The sequence below is a fragment of the Dermacentor albipictus genome, chromosome 4, assembly GCF_038994185.2.
Source record: "Dermacentor albipictus isolate Rhodes 1998 colony chromosome 4, USDA_Dalb.pri_finalv2, whole genome shotgun sequence".
In the NCBI taxonomy this organism is placed as follows: Eukaryota; Metazoa; Arthropoda; class Arachnida; order Ixodida; family Ixodidae; genus Dermacentor; species Dermacentor albipictus.
The window spans coordinates 96,779,655-96,801,592 of NC_091824.1; the positions used below are offsets into that span (position 1 = coordinate 96,779,655).

The 21,938-nt window shown below is 42.5% G+C and overlaps 1 protein-coding gene across 13 annotated transcripts in view; it reads right to left on the minus strand.

Annotated features, from left to right (window-relative positions):
- Positions 1-21,938, minus strand: part of LOC135911416 (uncharacterized) — a 989,518-nt gene that overhangs the window by 191,664 nt on the left and 775,916 nt on the right. For 12 of the 13 annotated variants that reach the window (XR_011513989.1, XR_011513988.1, XR_011513994.1 and 9 more), the window contains one exon: positions 17,130-17,248. The exons of the other annotated variant lie outside the window; for it this stretch is intronic. Coding sequence is in view for 1 of the 12 variants with exons in the window: in XM_070537275.1 (XP_070393376.1) it covers positions 17,144-17,248 (105 nt within the window). In the remaining 11 variants the exon portion in view is untranslated. The remainder of the gene's footprint in view (positions 1-17,129; positions 17,249-21,938) is intronic. 13 annotated transcript variants of the gene reach the window in all.

Genomic DNA, 21,938 nt, shown 5'->3' on the forward strand with positions numbered 1-21,938 from the left:
AGAGTGACGTTGATGGGGTTGACCTTGGTCAGGAATCACCACACAAGTGATGAGTCCTGGTGAAGCAAAGGCGGGGACAGGTTGTCAAGGATGAGCGACAGGCAGTCCGTCGCACGGCCATTCTATGTGAATGAACCGGCCGTTAATCACTGAGGCCCTCTGTCGGCGGAGCACGGCACGTTCCGATAAGTAGCCCCGAGACCCACTGTTTTCGCGGCTCGAGAATTCTGCCACCTGGTGAAATTCGCGGCATGCGTTATGTCATCGGCAGCGCACAGCGCGGGATTTCCACCTTTTGCTGTCGTGTCTCTGGAGCGTTTTAATTGCTTCACACACGGTGACCTCGCGTAACTATTAGTCGTATTGTCACATCACAGAACCATGTGGTATTATGCTAGTCACAAACGTTTTAACGATATGAGTGAAGCTATGTTTTCATAATATGTAATCACCAAAGCGCTGTGCGGTGACGCTATGAGAAGTAACCGCTCATAGCACGTCTCGCACTGCGAGATTTGCATAGCACTGAAAGTTAAGGTTGAATGTCTAAACAAGTGAAATGCATTTCGCCAATTGTTTAAAACCTCAGTGTACAGTAGTGATTATGTCTTTTGGCTTTTGCTTCCTGAAGTGAGACCGATGGTCCGGCTTGGCCTCAATTCTTCCCAGCTTTATTATTCATGAATTATACTTTTTTCCAGTAACTTTGACTTCACGTAACAGTTATGCAAAGGAGGGGTGTCGCTTATCCTTGAAGTAATATGAGAACTGTACTGTGATGATTGCCATTTCAATGAATGATCACGCACCGAAGAAAATTCACAGGTACCGCTTTACGAGTTGTTGGATTTTCATACTCAAATAAAGACTATGTGTTCTAGGAACTTGTTTCGGTACGTTTAGTGCACCTGGGAAAACGTAGCGTAAAGATAGACAGGTTTTCAAAAATAAGTAGCCTATTTTTACTTGCATCCAATTTTTCATTATATTCAGTAACAAAGAAACACACACACAAAAAAGAACCCTGAATGTAAACATATTCGGCAGTTACATCCAACAAAGTGCATTCCTCCACTCTTTCTTTTTTTCAACAGTACTATCCTTCAGTTATCTTGAAGATCCATTAAATTGATATTAGAGTTGATGGTTGGTTCAATCGGAACGAAACGTTCACGCAGCAAACCTGAAGTCAGCCTGCACGCAAGGTTCGATCACGCACCGTCAATAATTTGATACCAGGTCGAGAGCAAAGCCTTTGAGTATGCAAGATCACCAACGAGCCCAGCAGTTAACTCTTCTAAAGCAAATCTCACTTCTGTGACAACAGGCCAAGCAAACAACATCGCTTGAGTGGTAAAAAATTCGCCGCTAATGCTTTCATGTGTCACACATGTTATTGTCATTTCGTATTGATTACTTCTGCATTGTTTACTTTGTAGCGTTACACTAACACAAGGCAATGCTGGGAGGATTGCTAGACACGTTCTAAGAAACCACATGTTCGTGCAACGCAATGTTGGGAAAACAAACAAACAAAAACAAACGAACGAACGAACAAAAAAAGGTAAGTGCAGTTTATGTCCTGTGAAATAGTGATGATTGGAATCTGAGCGACCCTGAACGTGTTCAGCATTCAAGAGAAAACAGAAAAACGCTAGAAAAAAGAAGAGAAAAGGTTGTTTGCGGCTAAAGCTAGGCAATGAAGATAAGCACCGAAAGCCAACACCGTGAACTCTGTTTGGTGAGCTTAGAACTCTCGACATGAAAAGCAAGGAATAAACAAAGAGTGAAGGGAAATCATCTAAACAAGGTCAGCCACATGTCGGGAGAAAGTTTAATTTTCCCGTGAAAAATGCTTGCAGGAAAATCAGGGGTTTCCGCACAGCAGATTGCTTCGTTACAAAACACATATCCAGCTTATATAAGTTAATAGCTTGTTTACAGTGCAGACATGACACTTTAGCCCTTGCGCACTTATCCCCCATTGCCTCTGGGATGTTTATCAGGGTTAGGTAAAGAAAAGGCCCGTTTCTTCTCCTTTTTTTGTATAGTATTGCCACGAACCTGCGATAAATTTGACAAAGACGGCGTTCGTCACTGGGGGGGGGGGGGATGAAGGAAACGATGATTGCAAAGATAACCTTTCCGCTGTTTTGGCAGTGCTGCAGCTTCGCTTTGCCTCACTTTGTTACTGTGATGCTTCTGTCCTAAACAGGCGGGCAGAAATACGGGCAGACCCACACGCTGCCCGTGGTGCTAGACAGAATTGTGGTGGGCGAGTGACAGGAACACGTAGAAGCCATGGATTCTGAAACGATTAGCCCGGCACCCGGGGAAAAAGCAGCTGCGTTGAAAAAGCGTTGAAAAAGCAGCACCGTTTGGTAGAGTTCGGCTACCAAACGGTGCGTTTGGTAGCCGAACTTGAACCTTCTGGCACACGTGAAAGTTACGTGTGGATCGCTGTACATAGTAGTAATTGAAGGTGTGTACTATCGAACCTGCCTTCCATACACACTAGAAATCAAAAGGTGTACGCCTTTCCAACATCCACATAGATGGGTGCTAATATGGACTTGCGCCCTTACACCCTAAATTTATTTTGCTGGACACCCTTCATCTAGGGTGCTATAATTGCACCCCAACTGTAGGGTGTAGACAACAGCACCCTTAGGATGTTCGTCTGGCGACAAACTGATTTACACCCTTAACGGTGTTGAAATGTTTAGTGTGCACCCTTGACATGGCCCGTGACAATCATTATAATTCTGATAGTGTTACTAAACACCGCAGAGAGTATACTTCCCACAGTTGCATTAAATCGGTAATCTAAATACTCGTGACAGTCCTAATTATAGGGTGCCTTATCAACACGTAATTATAATTGCAAAGAAAATGAACTTGCACCGGATCTCTCGAGAGCAGGTGAGAGTTTGAATGAGATCAGAAGCGTTGCGCGTTCAGGGATTGAACGCAACACTGGTTTGAAAGAATATTTGCCAGGGTATATATTAAAGTATTACGAAAAGATAAACGAGAGGCACAGACCAAGAAAGTGCAAGTTGTGACAATGTCTGTGAGATCTCCCACGAATAAGGCCATAGATTTCCCGAGAACAATACGTGGGATTCAGGCGTCAAGACAAAAAAAGCGCAGCTCAGAAAACCTCAACCGGAACTTAAAGGAAAGGGTAGCTGCGCGCCACTGAGTAGAAGATCAAACGCCCAAACTCATTCGGGAGGGAAACGATCGTCGTATTCACGAAGCCGGTAAATCTTAGTCAAATATCGATTTATATAGGGCGTCATAAATGACGGCGTCCGCTCGTCTGGAAGAGAGCGAGTTAAATATTGATTTCGTTCTATTTTTTTTTTTTCGTGAGCATGTGGCTCCACTACTGTGAGCGTAATTCTCGGAAAGGCGTCACTCGACGTGATGCATTCGAACAAGCCTCAAACGTATGCTACGAAGCGTGCCTCGAGCTACAAATGCGCGGTTACGCCGCACCGTCAGGCTAGAAACAGAAAGGAAATTTAATACCGGCAGAAACGGAACCGGAGCAAAGCAAACATAAGCAGAAGCACGCGCATTACGGCTACCAAGTAAGCTTCGCACATAGAACTTCGGGGGAAACATCAGAGGAACGGGAAACAGAAAGGATATTCACCCTACAAAACATTGAAGCAATTTTGTTCTAGCCTGCCCGTCTTTCTTTTTCTCGGGGTTCAAGAAAAGAACGAACACTCTTGGTAACGCGGATGTTAGCACTGAACGAGAAAGAAAGAAAAACTAAAGAAAGAATCTGTCGAATTGTTTTGGAACAAAAAAAGAATAGGGCACCGTTTTCATTTTTGACGAGCATTCGGCGTCGTCGGCGATGCGATGTTCTCGTGGCTCGATTACGAAAGCGAAAAGCGCCGTCTTCACGCGACATTGCACGCTGTCTTGGAATATTGATGAGTGCACGAACGCCGAAAGACTGCGGATTTCTCGCTCGACGCAGGCTCCCTTTTGTAGCCGCGCCATCGTGTTTGAACAGCATAAATGAAACATTTATGGAAACAAAGAATTCACGAAAAAGAAACACTATTTTTGCTCGCTTTGCGTTACTCTGTACGTCTTCCTTGTTCCGTGGCACTGGTCGTATGGGGCTTTTAAATATTTAAGTTCAATTAGTTCGTGACAAAAAATCATCCTAAAGGAAGCTTCCAGCCTTTACGTTGTTTTCGTTTCACATTGGAAGTGTCTTCATGTGCATATATGTTATATAATGGAGCTTGGTGAAATTACTCGCGCCTAGACGTTGCGCTTTCTGCGCAATATAATAAGCGCCTTGTCGCTAATTTCTCCCCATGTGTCATTCGATGGTTTTAGAAGGAGATCCACTTATCCACTTGTTCGATAATTAGATTTTTTTTTCTCTTCTAAAATTTAGGTCAGATATATAAAGTGATGTATTTGTCTTATTCTTCATAATCTTTTCATGTTACCAACAGTCTACTAAAGCACCCGGACATGTATATAATATACAGAATAAGTATTGATGATGATGATGTGTGGTGTTTTGTGGCGCAAGGGCCAAGTTTGGCCAAAGAGCGCCATGACAAATGGTAGTGTTAACGATGTATTATGGAAGATGTGATTTGGCTGTAAAGTGGCCTAAAAATAGTCGCTGTAAATGCGTAAAATCTATGTACTATAAAATTATGGCGATGATTATTGACTAAGACTGTGAAGATTAAACTCCATTGTAAAAGAATGATGCATTGTTTAAAATATGCGAGACGTTAAATTTCTTACAGCACTACAGCCTCGCCATAGCCCTTGAACCACAAGGGCCTAGAGGCATGTGCTTATTCAAAATAATTATCGCAGCGGCATCCTCTGAAGAGAGGAAGTGCTACGAACGTGTGGGGCTAATAACATGCAACACAACATCTTTCAAAAGCCTAAGACGGCGTTGGTGTCAAAGAGTGGTTCTGGACCAAGTAACATAACAAGATGAAGGGGGATGTGGTGCCTGTATGCTAAGAGAAAATGATTTTTTCTTTCGGGTTCGGCTTCCCGACACTCCAGTAGGACGTGGAGGACGATCAGCCGCTCCCCGCATCTACCACAGGTTGGAGGCTCGTTTCCCGTGAGTAAGAAGTTGTGTGTGCCAAAAGTGTGTCCTATTCTTAGACGGCAGAATAGGACATCTGTCCTGCGGGATTTTGGTACAGGAGGCCAGAAACCTAATTGTGGCTTTATTACAGGCAGTTTATTGTTTATTTCTTCGTCCCACATGCGCTGCCAGTGGTTTCGTAGTTTCCTTCTTAAGAAAGGCTTCAGGTCTGTGACAGGGACCGAAGCAGTAGAGTTAACTGCATGCGATGAGATTGATGTGGCCATCTGGTCCGCTAGAACGTTTCCCTCGATGCCCCTATGTGCAGGCACCCAGCATATGATCACATGTTGGTTAGATATATATGCTTTGCACAGTGCGGAGTAGAGTTCAACAAATACTGGATTTTTGTGATTACAGAAAGACATCAAGGCCTTCACAACACTGAGGGAGTCCGTATATATAACTGATTTCGGGAGTTGTGATTTGTTTATATGCTTTACGGCTGACAGCAGCGCGTAGGCCTCAGCCGTAAAGATACTAGTTTCCGGGTGCAGTACGTCGGATTCCGAGAAGGATGGACCGACGGCTGCATAGGACACCCCGTCGTGTGACTTTGATGTGTCTGTGTAGAACTCCGTGCAGGAGTATTTGTGCTGGAGTTCCCGGAAATGCATCTTGATTTCAATCTCTGGAGCATGCTTTATGACTTCCACGAAAGATATATCACATTGTATGAGCTGCCACTCCCAAGAAGGTAGCAGCTTGGCTGGATGCATTAAGCTCAAGGAGTGGAACGTGCATTTCTTCACTAAGCTCCCTCACTCGAAGCGAGAAAGGCTTTCTTACAGAGGGGCGATTATGGAAAAGTGTAGTGCAGGTCATATCGTTAACAGTGTTAAAACATAGATGCTGTTGATTGGATTGTATTTTAAGGAAATATGTAAGGTTGATATAAGTTCTCTGTAGATGGAGGGACCATTCATTTGATTCCGCGTATAAGCTTTGAATCGGGCTCGTTCTGAAAGCGCCAGTGGCTAACCGGATACCTAGATGGTGAACAGCACCTAGCATCTTTAGCGCGCTCGGGGCGGCAGAGTGATAAATAACGGCGCCATAGTCTAGTCGCGATCGAATGAGGCTTTTATAGAGATTCATTAAGCACTTTCTGTCACTACCCCATGTAGTCTGGGATAGAAGTTTGATTATGTTCATTGTTTTTAGACATTTTTCTTTAAGATGTTTAATGTGGGGGACGAAAGTGAGTCTGTAGTCAAGTATGACACCTAGAAATTTGCTACTGGTGGTAGCAGTTTTATTTTTTTTTCTCGTTTTTTTATTGCTCTGCTGAGCTCTCTTTTGCTCTTGCTTTCTGTATGAATATATATATATATATATATATATATATATATATATATATATATATATATATATATATATATATATATATATATATATATATATATATATATATATATATATATATATATATGCGGCAGCCAGATATACCGCGTGTTCCTCGCTCTAGAGCTGCTTTCCACACGAGTACCCAGCGCCTTCCAGTTTATCGCGCCCGCCCAGCACCAGCATCCAGCGCGTGACATTGGGTCCACCAGCGAGCCACGCTTCTTGTCTCGGCGGCGTCGCCAGATGGCGCAGCATGCGCAGAAATAAGCGCGAGGGATGAGCCCGGTTGCCGCACTACGCGTCTCTCTCTTACAAAAATGACTTTAGACTATCTATAGAAAGTCTATAGACATTTCATAGACGACCTTGGCGTTCTATAGATTTCGACTTTTGTTGATACAAAGTCTATAGACTTTCTATAGACGGTCTACAGAAAAAGTTGACAAGGTGTTTGTTTCTTTTTTGTCTACTTCCTCTCTGTAGACTACCTATAGACGAAAGTCGATAAGATTTCTATTTCTTTTTGTCTATCCGCAGTCTATAGACGGTCTGTAGAAAAAGTCGATAGAGTGTTTGCTTATTTTTTGCCTACTTCCCCACAACAGACACCTATAGACGAAAGTCGATACAGCCTCTATTTATTTTTTTCTATTCGCAGTCAATAGACACTATATAGAAAAACGTCGATACCGTCCCTATTTATCGTTGTTCATTCTTCGTCTTTAGACTGTGTATAGACGAGATTCGATAATATTTTATAATTCTGCTTGTCTATTCCCACTCTACCTAGTTCTTCACAAACACGCACCTGCACACATTCACGTACACCTCCCTCCCCCCCCCCCCCCGTATATATATATATATGTTGCTGCGCGACCGGCCGCTCGAGTAACATTGCCTGTAATCCCGGGCAAACACTTCTGTGGAGCACGTATTGAGCAACAGAAAGCTGCATCGGGAGTTTCTAATGTTGCTCTACAAATTTATAATTGACAATATTTATCTAATTAAAACAATTGAGTAATTAATTCACACTAATTATTTAATCAGCAGAATGCAAAAAAATAATCTGAATATCTCCAAGCGATGGCAAACAACATTACCTTGCTTCTCTTCAGCTACGCAGCATTTGCATATGTTAAAGTCTGGCTCAAGTTAAGTGAAACATCCCGTATACTCCTTTGCAATTCGAATTATTTCCACAGTGTCATATATCTTCGCCGGTGAAGGTCATAGGGTGGGACGTCACCAAAGGTCATGTTAACTTATGCGAAGAGCCCGTATACCAATTGTGGTAGGGGGTGACGTGAAGTAGAAAACAGCCGATACTGTAAAATTCTTATTGCTTCAGGTTTACATGCCGTCTATAGATTGACAATAGACAAAAATCGTTAATCTGGGTTGTACGCTGTAACCAAGCGCAGACACCGGTGGACAACACCGGGCTGCGTTTGATATAACTCACTGAAGTTGTATACTGGTGAGATTGCTGTATAGCCTATTTGTAGACTTTAGTATACACACAGTGTATACCTCCGCATTTGTTGATCACATGATATGATCTACGTAGTCACTCTCGGCAATCCGAAGATAGTCTTCACAGTTGTCATAGCATGACTTTTGCGGCAGTAGAATAAAAAAAGCAAAACGCCGATCCAGTTGTGATAATAGATGCTATGAACGCCAACTTTAGCTACAATGGGATTCCAAACAGGCATCAAGCTAACAGCACAGAGACTCGTAACATTTGTAGCTGATAACGCGGACTTTGTGAAGTGTGCGATGGAATGATGTCGCACATGTGGTGTGCGCGTTGTGTGTCGTCCGATTCTCAGATACTGTTCACATTGTCTTCATATCTCGGCTGCATCACTAGCATCGGGCGGTTTTTCGTTGACTGATATCCTGCACTATAAGCTCATCAGAGTGTTTCATTCACTTAAAATATGTGCCAAATTCTCTGAGCCCACTCAGTATTTCACATGCGGTATACCTACGCGGCCACGCATATGAGTAACTCATTGCTGTACTGATTTCATTGACCTATTATCGGAACGGAAAATTAGCACTAACGCACGTGCGGGCATCACATTTGGCGGTACGCTGGAAGATATGCTACAAATGCGCTGTATTATTCATCGTCGCTGGCGATAAGGCAAGTGCCTGAAGGGCCCCGTAACGGCTTTTACAAACAGCGCATTCATCCATGTGGGCGTTCCAGTCTCATACGATAGCCCACAGCGTTCGTAACACAGCCCGCCTGCGCATTTCCTTCGTCGATGAAAAAAGATGAAAAACGGAAAAGAAAAGCAGCCCTTTTCGGCACGCATAGGGCGCAGAGAGGAAGAGACAAAAAAAAAAAAGGAGCGCAGACCCCTCGGAGCGCGCATGCACTGGTGCGCAGAGCTCCTGCGCATGCGCGGTGGCGCGCCATCTGTCCGCTTCAATTCTCAACGAGTGTGCCAGGCACGTAAACGCTTGTAGCCATGTGTGGTGTCTGCCTGAACGTTGGTGTCTGTATGCGTGTCTTCTTTGAGCCATCACACGTCTACTACACTGAACCGTATGCTTGAGCAAAGCTGTTTTGCGTGAATAGCTCGTGATTAGGTGAGCGCATTTCGTAGCGCGAAGCGGCTGCATGTAGAGCAGGCGACTGGAGCATAGTATCGGTTTGTCGTTTTCATGATTTGATAAAGCGCTCTTCTTCACACTTCTACTATACGGAATGTTTTACGGCAAGTGATCGCTCACGCTTGTTGATTTTAGCGTCATAGTTGATGTGCCTAAAAAAGGAAGTACATCATGCTTTAATTTGATACTGAGCTGCCCCTAAGCGGATTGCATGTGTTGAGCAGCCAGTGCGGTAGATCTCATTTCGTGGCGCTCGATCCGGCCGCGATGAATGCTGCACCGCATGTGTAGTGACGTTCTCGTGACACGCTTTACGTATATATCTCGAAATTGTGTTAGCATGAAGAATTTTCAGACAGAGACGTATAGTTGAATAACTGCTAGCGTACTCGGATGAAAGGCCGTGTTTGCGGGGCATGCATCAGCAGTGTGTGCGCTGCCGTTTTCGTATAGCTTAAAAGTAGCTGTATATTTAAGCTTCCTAGCAAGCAATCTAGATAACTTTGGTTAGTTACCGCAAGCCAAACACGAGACTTGAAGAAATATCTAGCAGAAATATCTAGATTCGCCCTATCTAAATATATGCGACCAAAACGCTTTTGGCGCATGAAATCTGCGATAAGCTCAGTCACTCGCAGCTTCGTAAATTAGCCCAAAAAATTAGAGAACACTAAATTAGTCGCTCCGGGCAACACCTTTACACGTTTCAAACTGAAGGCACTGCGTTTGACGGTAGTTAGAAGTTTTTTTTTTTGTCTTTTTTATAAACAGTTTAGCAGCAGAAGTTATGTTTCGGGCTATACCAAAAGCGTTAAACGTCTTTCGATGCTTCGGCGTTATGCAGTTTACGTGCTGTTAGTCACTAGGCAGCTGCTGGCGCAGATTCACATTGTGCCAGTCGTGCATGGTATGAAGCCCTTGTCGTGCGCAATAAGTGTTCTAATTTTTCATTACTGTTGCATTTAGTGCAGTCGTCTTGGACAGACTGTATAATATATGCGCTGTACAAAAGAAAAAAATAGCCAGATTATCCATTTGGTGCTCTTTCCTGAGTAGATAGCGCACAGATTACTCAAATAATTTAGTGGACATTGTACTTGTTCTACCCTTATCAACACACCTGAGAGATCGTAACATGTTTTAGTTGGTAAGTACCCTTATCAATACGTCCCCATTCATGTGCATTCTACTGTAAGTGTGGCAAATGTATTCATCTCGAAATATGAGAAAAAAGACATTGCAGACTGTTCTAAGCGGAAATACATTGCAATTCTTGACGTGATTGTTCATAACTGGAGTCACTATGTTGAGCATGTTCATTCGGCACGGGCATATTGCATTAACACCTGAAATGTGTGCAGAGTCCAGCCGGGTACCTTTGTTTCAACAATTATTATTATAGGAATTGTCTGGGATACTCGCATTTCTTTTATTTTTATAAGTACACTGTGTGTCACATGAGCCTGTCTTGAAACGAAACGTACCGTTGCTGGCACCGGCGACCATTACGGTTGTCTAACTGTTTATCATGCTGTAATATAACGAAGCGTCATAATGATACTGATTCAGAGTGCCATGTAGTCTTTAGTCAGAGGTAAACAAAGTTAACTAGAGGCATAAGTGATGAGAGCAAAATATATAGAAAACTACTATTGAACCACAACAATACCTCATTGAATAGTTTTCCCTCACCTTGTTGCATTTGGTTTACGTGTGTGTCTCTGTGTCCTTGTCTTCCGTACTGTACTCGTGATTGTGCGATCCTTCTTAGTGGGAGGAAGACAATTACATAAATAATACGTATTCATTTCACTGTCGATGCTGATGACTTTTCAGCCTTCTGAAGCCATGTTGGCACGCGAGCCCAAAAGGATAAATGTCACGAACGAAGACACGCTGCTCTTTAGTATTTGATATGGCTGATGGCTGACTCTTAAATATGAAACACAGTTTCCAAGATCTAACCTTTTTTTGTTCCTTCATGTCATTGCCCATTTCGCACTTTTGTTTTGCTTTGACACGTTTCTAAGTCATCCAGGCGTCCGTCCGTCCCTCTGTGACCTTTAGCCTCATTTTTGAGGTACATAATTTGGCAGGATTTTTATCTCAACCGTTGCACGCTGAAACAACCCCATGTCCGTTCATTCATTCATTCATTCATTCATTCATTCATTCATTCATTCATTCATTCATTCATTCATTCATTCATTCATTCATTCATTCATTCATTCATTTCTTGTTGTATCATGCCCACTTCATTTCTCTTCCGTTTTGTGGAGCCGAAAAACGACAGCGCGTGTCTTCTCAATGAAGCCTTGCTCTCCGTAAATACCTCGTATTCGTTTTTTTTCTCGCGGCTCAAGGCCAGCGATACTGAGCCTACATGGCTTGTGCAACGATAAACCGGTGTTCGGGCCGACACCACAGGGATTTGTGGAACGAAGCTCCATGTCGGTCGATCGATCCCAAGACCCGGAGCTTTTCTGAACATGTTTAGCACCAATCGTCTTTTGCTTTTGGCGTTTTACGTGAGAAGCGTTCTTTAAATTCTATCCTATTTTTTTCTGGATCCAGCTTCCTACACTTTCCTTTCTCGACGGTAGGCTACTGAGGCACAAGAGGCGCACAATCAGGTTTTCAGGAGAGATATTTGCTCGTTGCGGGCTTTTGGGTGGTACAACAAAAGAAACACAGGGCAGCAGAGCAACCGGCTGTAGATCGAGAAGAGAGACGGCGATAAGAAAATGAAGACAAAGAGGAGCGTACTCGCCCTTGTTATTGCGAGAGCTCCACCGCCGAATGGAGCGTGAACGGCGTTGAAAGCGGTTGGGCCGAAATGTCTGCCGCTTTCTGTTATTACTTCCTGTCGAAATAAGGAAATACACCACCACTTCGGAGCTGTGATCGGGTCACAACAAACTCAGCTGGAGCGAGCTCCGTAATGAACTCCAGCAATGCTCGCTCGTCCGACAGCCGCCCTACCGTGCCCGCGTCGTTCGCGTAACCAAGGATGAGTGAGCAGCCTCCCTGTCTTTATTCATTACCTACTCTTTTTCTTCAGCCCACCACAGCCTGTCTGCTTCACGCTTTCGATTGCAAAAGAGTAGTGTAAGTGTTGTACAAGACTTTTCCTGGCTGTAAACATCCATCAAGTTGTTGGGAGAGGAAGGGTAAAGAAAGGACAAGAACGGGTCATTGCTCTTAGTGAGAGCGGAATGTGGGATTTGCCTGTCATGCTCAATAGCACAGTGGCTGTTTTGAAGCGAACGTGTTTCAAGGCTCTCGAAATGCATATAATGAAAAAAGGATCGTATATCATTCTATATAATGCAAAGACTCCACATAGCAAGTTTCAAAAACTTTTGTGAGAATACGAGAAAATATATTGAAGTATGTGATGTTACTCTGCCGTGCCAGCGCTTCCGCCTCCGCGCGAAAGTAAGAAAATGGGAATCTTAAACTTCATTTTCTCGAATACTGACCAATATATTACCACCAAAATAATGATAATAATGTTATAGCGCAATGGTTTGCAAGGCGAGACTGATTAAGGTTTCCTCTTTACCACCTTTTTAAGTAGGAACTGTGCACAGTGCTTTAAAATTTTGAACCTTGCAGAGAACTTCTGCCGTTAGGACACTTGTACCGTCGGTTATTACAATTTTTTTTTCATGTAGACTAGAATAAAATTAACCCTACATGGCCGTCTCTTTGCACCTCGTTCTGAGCATATCTATATTCACGTGCGAGGTGTACGATTCACTTGAACGTCAATGAAATATGAGAGCTTCGCGCAACTGCTATGGAAATTTGAGACGAATGAAAGCCAACGAAAAATTCAGACATAATTAGGCTCGCTTTTTAAGAACTGTTCGGCAGCTTTGTAACCTTGAGCATAATGTGGTTCGACTGATGCTGCGTGAGCACAGTCACAAGCACATAAATCTGCTGCTTTAACTTACGCTGGATTGAATATTTTAAATGTTACAGAATTATTACTACACTGTTTACCTCCTACCCCAGCGAATTCTAGAAGCCTTCCCCCACCCCCCACGCCCCCCAAACATGGGAGAAGTCATTGAGTTGGGAAAAAAGCAGCTTTCATTGTCGCATGGCGAGTAAGACAAGATGGGAATTCCATTTTTTTTTTAAACATATACATTCTAATTGATACTAATATATGTATTAAAAATTAAGCAATTATAGGTTACTAGGATATAGCTAGAAGAGGCTCTCGTCCCGCAAGAGATATAAATATGCTGCTGCTGATGATGACGGTCACGATACCTATCATAGTGATAATTACGGTAGTCGTGAGTGGAGATCGTCAACTGGCTTTTTTGTGTTCCTGCCTTCACCTTCTGACAGATTAGGAATTATACCCTAAATGTGTCGTTTTTAAAGGCTGCAGCCTACGCATCATATCGAGTCATGTACGTATCATAAATCCGGCTTCATTAGCGTATACGCTACGAGCCTGTAGTTATCCGAAAACACCAAAGCGAAGGCAAGAATTATTACGTAAGCTTCGCTGGAGATATTTGCGTCGAGGGTTTTTTCCGCGAATGACCTCACCTATGGGAACTAGAGCAGAAAAAGCGGTGCGTAGGCATTCACTTAGCGTTTTTTACGGCTGTTTAAGTGCTGCTTAATGGCCCCTAAGTGCAATCCGCATCCAGACGATTTCTTCATGCAAGGAAATGTTCGTAGACTAAGAATAAAAAGGTTGTCAGCGGCTTTACTTTCGACTCATATCTCAAATTGAGCTTACCCTGCATTTATGCGTTTATTGCATGTTTGTGTGTTTCATTTATGTTCATTTTCTATGCTTTTTTATGATATCTTTTCTGAAACGGCGCCTCGATGTGAACGGCCTATGGCAACGGCGGTCATTCAGGCGTAAAATAATCAAACCATATCTCTTGCCGCACTAAATATACCAGCACAGAAATTGTTTAAATTTCCAAGAACCATATCCGCATACTTATTTGTTATGTTGAAATATCTCCAAAGTCTGACGAACAAAATTTAATAAAGGACACTGAAAAAGAAAGCAAGAAGAATTCCACTAAATTACATGCCACCAGGACAAAGAACAAAGTGGAATACACTCGCAAAGCTTAGTCATTCACCATTTTTTGAAACAATTCTTTATGTCAGCTCGACACTAAATTATCGTTCGCTGTGCCAGAGGGCACGGGATAAAATCTTGACTGCGGCAGCCAAACTTAGATCGGAGTAAAATGCCAGAACACCCGTATAACGCGTTTGGGAGTACATTAAAAGAACCCAGGTGGCCAGAATCAGAACCAGAATCAGAATTCATCTTTATATTATGTTGGGTCACATTACAAGTATTCAGTATGCAGAATGAGGTCCCATAGTCAAACACTGTATCGGGACCTCCTGTACAAGTTATGATAGTTAACATCTCAAAAAAACACTAGCATATAATAAGGTAGTATACAAACAACAAGAAATGACCTTTCACAGAAGAAAATACAGAATTGATCACAAATAATAACGTTTAGCATGTGTCATGGTAGTAAAAAGAACTGTATGGGAAGAAAATACCGGTAATTTATTTACGAGAACAAAAACAAGCAAAAAAACGGTTGCAGTAAACTTTCTCATTTGTCTGTGAATTATAAATGCATTTTTAGTGTTCCCTTAAACTGGTGCAAAGATCATACGTTTTTCATTATGAGAAGAAGAGTGTTCCATACTGATATGGAAGTGAATCACACGATTTGTGTACCGTAGTTAGCGGGAATCCTTGGTAAACGAAAATTATTATTCAACGCTAAGCGGGTGGTACTATGCATCATCAGGTTAGATGGTGAAAATGTCATCGATGGTAGCTCATAATGCAGAAATATGTAGAAAATAATACCTAGGTTGTATTTAGTGTGCCCAGAAATGGTAAGGATGTTATTCTCGTGTAGTAGGGAAGTGGCAATTACAAATACTTATTCTGATGGCTCAGTTCTGAACTGTCTGCAAAGGCGCAATACGAGTATTATGGGTGTTTCCCCAACATATTATACCATAAGTAATGTGAGAGTGGAGGAAAGAGTGGTAAAGTGAATGTAAAGTGGTGCATGTGAAGTAAAGGCGTGCTTTCATTAAGATTCGCATACCGCAAGCTATTTTCTTCGTTATGTGAGCAATATGGTTGTGATATTTTAGACTACAATCAAGTAGAATGGCAAGGAAAGATTAACATGAACTTGGATGAAGACAGTGGGGACCAAAACTGATAGGTGGAATGGATGTTATGCTGCGCTGATATGAAGAGAACAGTCTTTTTTCGTAATAATAGATAACATTAACATAACATTAACATTTACATAACAATAAAATTATTCGGGTGTTCTTCACAACGGTGTGCCTCATAATGATGTACTTTGGCAAGTAAAAACCTCAGAATTAAAAAAAGGAACATTGCACTCAGCTTCAAATTTAGCACATTTCTTAAGAATATTGTATCAGAGATCGCCAGGTTGTGCGAGAGTAATAGCGCAAAAGTGTCCACGAATATGCGAGCTCTTTGAGCCCGTCAACGCTTTAAGACTTGAAACATACATGCACCGTTAATGAAACCTTGCAATTTTCGTCTTCATCAACGATAAGGTGCATACATAGTTAAAGTGCTTAATTTTTGAGAGTCGTTCAGAAGACGGGAGACAGAAAAGGATAATCTTACTTTATGAAAGTCGCAAGCCGCAATTGCGTAGCAACGTGTGAGGAACGTAAAAGCCCACCTTATCTCAAACTGTGTGCGATATATGCAGGTGAAAAATGTTCTGAAAGCACATAGATAAACTTGTAGAAATATACTACACTGGTGACGCCTTATGACCGCCTTTGAGTGATGACAGTGATGAGGAAGGGCTGCTTTGGAGGAGACGACAAAGGCAACCGGTGCATAGACAGAACAGGGCTTGGTGGCGTATTCTTGAAGTTTCAAAAACAAGTGAGGCGTCAGAGGTTAGGCTATTTGCGGCTAAGGAATATTGTAATGCTATTTGCTTTTTTATGGTTTCCTGTATATAGTTCTGCCGCGTCATACAGATAAAATTGTCGGAGAGATTACAATGTGTAACGACCGCAGTCGTAGCTCAGTGAATAGTACGTCCGGCTCGGCTGCGGGAGGTGCGTGGTTGAATCCCCACCGCCGGGCACCCACCGGTTATACAAGGGTACAAGCAGCCCCGGCCTGGCGTCCGGCTTTCTAGGGGGCACTGCTTGGGAGAGGTGCGCATAGACCGCAAAGCTTGCTGTGCAAGAACCAAGCCAAACAAAACCCCTACAATGTGTAACGGCACCTGTCATGATAATTTCATAATTGACTAATAACTAAGCCAAGGCAACAGTTGCGATAAACCTAACGGCGCACTTATGAACCGACTGCTGCCAGCCTACGATGATGACGAAGGACAGTTTTACTGATACTGTCCCCTTCACTCAAGGCTCTGAGCAGAAGATGGCTGTTGTGTGCCAGTCTATCACCCATATGTTCAGCCTGATTCTAATGAGCCCATCTCCTTGTATCCTATGGAAATTGTCCGCCATGGTTTGTAGGAGGTCACTTAGTGTGCGGTAGGTTCGCCCTCTAACATTGGCTCGCCTTGACGGGCGTGGCGAGCTGGCTAGTAAGGAAGGCAGCTTAATATACACAGTGCTGAAGCCATGAAGCGAGAGCACGTTCTATAAGGTAAAATATATCATTAATTAATTTTCTCAATACTCTAAGGGCTCTGTTGTGAGTGAAGAAGGGAATACGTACAGACCGTACTCCATGTGGTTTTAAAGCTAAGTGAAGCTTGATAATTTCTGGACCCTGTCAAACACCAAGATGCGCTGCCGCATGGAATCTGCCGCATGAAATTCATTGATGGTGACTACGTTTCCAAAAAGCTCAGTCTTCAAGGCTCTGTCGTCCTTCAATAGCTCGAACTCAGATTCCTTGTAAGGGCAGCCGGCTCACCTTCCTGTCGAGCTTTATAAGTGGTCACTCTGCCATGAACGCGGCGTAAGGCCATGCACATCACTGGAACTCATGAGGTACAGCGCCATGCAGTACGTGGCTTGATTAGTAGATTGGTCCTAGAAGAAACCATGCGTACCGGAATGCCTTTAGAATGTACGTGCAGGCTCGCATTCGATTAACATGATTCACCGCCAATTCACAACATTAGGCCGGATTACGATGGTGAAGCGCTGAGGAATAAAGAAATGCTATGAAAACGGGGTATGGACGTTGGTTTGAAAGTAGCGCTGATTATTATTAATCGCTGCTGCAGTGTTTGAATATATGGGTTGGTCCCGGACAGCACATTCAAAGCTGGGAAACGCGTGGCTGCTTTTATTGTTCCCTTCATTTTGTTCGTACTATTAGATACATAAATATATACTATAATTTCTCACTCTGAAAGTTTGAAATGTAAAACGGTGTATTAGATTCACTGAAGTTCCTACTAATAAAAGAGTATAAATGACATTTGTGATTAACAGTGGTAGGAAAGAAACGTAGCTAAGTCAAAAGGACTCTCTAGAGCGGCCCTGACTAAGACACGTCGCCTTGCCTAAGAATTGGTTTCAGTTACGTTCCTTGTTATGCCACTGTTAATAATTTAACACCAAAATCTCCCTGTGAACCTCTACCTTATTTCCAATTACATATCTGCATTTCAATGTAAGTCGCGGACTCATTACTTCTTCGCTTCTCAGCATGTGAGGGCAAGGTGCTTTGATGTTTAGGGAATTTGAACAAGCGAATCAATCTGCCTTTTACATAAATTTGGCTAGACTATCATGTCATATGTCTTTAAAGGACTGTTTATCAATATCAAAAGGGATTAAGATTAGAAATTGTCAGGAAATAATTGTGATAGAGAGTCTGGAAAGTGTGAGAACAGTGTGAGAAAAGTGATGCTAAATAAAGTTGAAGTGCCATTCCGTATCTGCCGCACTTCCAAATCAGGCGCAGACGTCAACGCGCGCATATACGTCATGCATATATTATATCCTGACGCATACTTTGTCTTAAAGTAAAGGTCAAGTATAGCGGTCAACTTCATTATTCTGAACTATGTGATGCCAAGATTGGTCCGATTGCACCCGTCTGTTTCCACTGTGAAATATTACAACAAAATGTCACTCGAATCATGGATTGGCGTGCCATGTCCTTCAACACTGCCATCGGGCACTTTTACTACGCTTTAGTGTATGGCTTGGTCCAGGCTTCCCTTACATTTTTTGGACGTCTCGTCGCTTTAGTGAAGGCACGCGCGCGACACACACACGCACACACACACCCACACGCGCGCACACACACACACACACACACACACACACACACACACACACACACACACACACATATATATATATATATATATATATATATATATATATATATATATATATATATATATATATATATAATGTTTACCAGAACTTTATCGCTAACGTGAAAAAAATATATCATGCGAAAGACAACAAGTATTGTTAATGTTCTCTTAAATTGTAACTCCGAAGCAGGCGTCATTATAGAGGGTTTTCCAATTAACAATCATGCACCAAGATGTAAAGAAAATATGCAAATGCCACGTAGCTGGTCAGAACCAAGGTAATGTTGTTCGCAGTCTCTTGCAGGGACTACAATATTATTTTCTGGATTCGGCGTAATTAGATAATACTCAATAACATAAATAATTAATTAGATATTAATAATTCATAATTAGGTAAATAATGAACTTCTAGGTGTTATGGTTAGGTGAAAAGTGTCAACGGGAAAATTGTAGAGCAACATGAGAAACTCCCGATACATATTTCTGTTTCTCAATACGTGCTACATTAACGTGTTTTTCCTAGTGTGGAAGAAGCCCGCGAATGCAAGCAAAATTGCCGCGCGACTGGCAGCTCGAAGCACATTTCGTGTACGCGCGGGCTTTGTTTCAGCAATCATTATTATAGGAATCGTTTGAGATTCTCGCATTTGCTTCTTATTTTGATAAGTACACTATGTCTCATATGAACCTGTCTTGAAACGAAACGTAACATTGCTGGTACCAGTGACCATACGGTTGTCCAACTGCTCACCATGCTGTAACATGATGAAACTTTATAGTGGCACTGATTCACACTGGCATGTTGTCTTTAGTCAGAGGTAGACCAAGTTAACTAGAGGCATAATTGATGAAAGCAAACTATATATAAGGCTACTAATGAAAAGTAAAAATAACGCTTATTGAATAGTTTTCCTTGTCTTCTGTGCTCGGCTCGTGTTGCCATGAATTACTAACTTGCACAAGCCCTTGTGAGCTTTATTAAACAAGCGATCAAAGTGCGTCGAATCTAAGAATGCATGTCAAGTTACTAATGTGTTATTCGTTTTATCTACGAATTATGGACTGGCACTAACTTGGGAAGCGTTACACCACAATATCTTTTATTGCACTTAAGCTGAGGGTGTCACAGACTGTCAGGGAATTTTCATGAAAACAGCCAGGGAAGACTCGGAAAAAGATAATGGAATTTAAAGATGTCAACATAGATGTGATGTCTTGTTATATGCCATATTGACTTTCCAGAGAATCTAGCAAATTTTGGGATGCTTCCTGCGCCACACCGCATATCAGGTTCTGGCACTGCAGATCACCGAGCTACTATCATGCGCTCAAGAAAAACACCATCGCATAGTGTTCCAATGGATCCCGGGACACTGTTGGCTTAATGGTAATGAGATGGTTGATGCTGCAGCAATGTGCGCCCTCTGCAACAGCGTGCGAACTGTAGTGTCATTCTACAGACCGAACATCACATGCCTCCTGTCGGAATTAATGAGGAGTGCGACGAGAAGATACTGGGCCCAGCCAGACGCTCGTCACGTCCGCCTTAAAAGGCTGGATCCCTATATGCAATTTCCTCTGCTGCGTGGAATTCCACGCCCTCACAAATGCCTGCTACACAGACTGTGATTAGGCGTCCCTTTCTAGCGCAAATACTTGCACATCATTGGACGGACAGACTCCCCGGACTGTTCAGTTTGTAGCACTGTAGAGGCTATAGACCATGTGCTCGTGGCGTGCCCTGAATATGAGCGCGAAAGACTGACAATGGCATTGAGACATTTACACAATAGACCACTGTCGGAGGACATCTTGCTAGGCGCATGGCCCCACAGTATTGGCAGACGATAGAGACAATGTGTGCTCTTTCACGCATCTTAGACGACACGGGCCTGGACTCACGCTTGTGATACCAGTTATGCAATGTGTCCTTCACCTCGTTCCTCCCATTATCATCCCCCATTGTGACCCTTTTTCTTACTTTCTTTCCCTTTCCTTACGTAGAGTAGCAGGCCAGGTGCTCCAATTTCTGGCCGACCTCTTCTTCTTCTTCCCTATTAAACTTTTTTGAAACCTATTTTCACCTCGCAAGAGATTGAGCCAAATTGATACCATTTATTAAAAAAATTGAAGGTGAAGCCTGCTGGACATGCAATTTTTTAATAATTATTTTTGCACTTACTAAAAGTCCTGAACCTCTAAACACTAGAAAAAGTGCTTATGTTTGAGAGCAGCTTAAATAATTAATTTGATGGCATTCATTCGAAGTATAGCATCAGTTTTGTTTCCGAGGAGGTGCTTATCTGTTGTTCGATGACACAGACAGTGCTTTCGTGGTATGTCTGGTGCTCATGTGGTACACCTAGCTTGCCACCTGTTCAATCGATCTCTGTGAGCTGAGCAGCTTTTGCTAATACGCTCAACATACATTTGAGGGTACTCAAAAGCGCCACGCTTTATCCGGTAGTCACGTGGTATTTCTTTTTTCAATTTCACGTACTTGAAAGAAAGGCTGGAAACAAGTAATCTATATAATCTATGCACACGGCCGTTATCTAAGCATAAATAAATTTTGCGATGTTTCTACTGATGCGCTACAACTTCTGCATTGAAGGTTTTCCGCTATACTTACTATTTAAAACGGTAATTAAGCAATCTTTGTTAATTACCCAGCTGAACGCATGGGAAAAATATCATGACGTGCTCCATGTGGCTCAGAACAATACTGCGCCAATTAAACACGCGTACCACCTATGTTTCTCTTTTTAATACTTGGTCCAAGTTAGTGAAAACAACCTATATAGATTAGCTATAGGCTGGTTTACGGGAATTGGCTATATACAATCTGTAGCCCACAATCTACAAAAACTTTAAGGCCACAAGTCCATAGACTAGACTGGTGTATAAGAATACTCTATAGATCGTCTATAGACACTTGCCTATAGACATTTGACCAACCGCAGTCCACAAAAGTAGAATTGAATAAGCCTATACACTTTTGTCTATAGACATTCTGTAGACATTTTTCTACAAACGAGAATTTTCATTAATCTATAGACAGTCTACGGACTCAGACATTTTATAGACTAGTGTAGAAAAAGTGTAAGGTTATAAGCACATAGGCTCTTTAGAGACTGGTCTATAGGAATAGGTTATACTTAGTATATACACATTTGCGTATAGACATTTCATAGACATCAGTCCGCAAAAGTAGAACTCTATAAGCCTATACACTTTTGTCTATAGACAATCTGCAGACATTTGTCTACAGTGCTAAAAATGCCCTGCAGGTGCTCGCCATGCTAGAGCCACTTATCGCAGCTTTTTACATGAAATAAAGCTTTTGCTTGGCGCTTGTGCTGCTCACGCAGGCGAGGCCCACAAACCAGCTTCGTCATAGCGCCTTTGAGTTCACTTGAATTGGTGACTGCTGACTAGATACG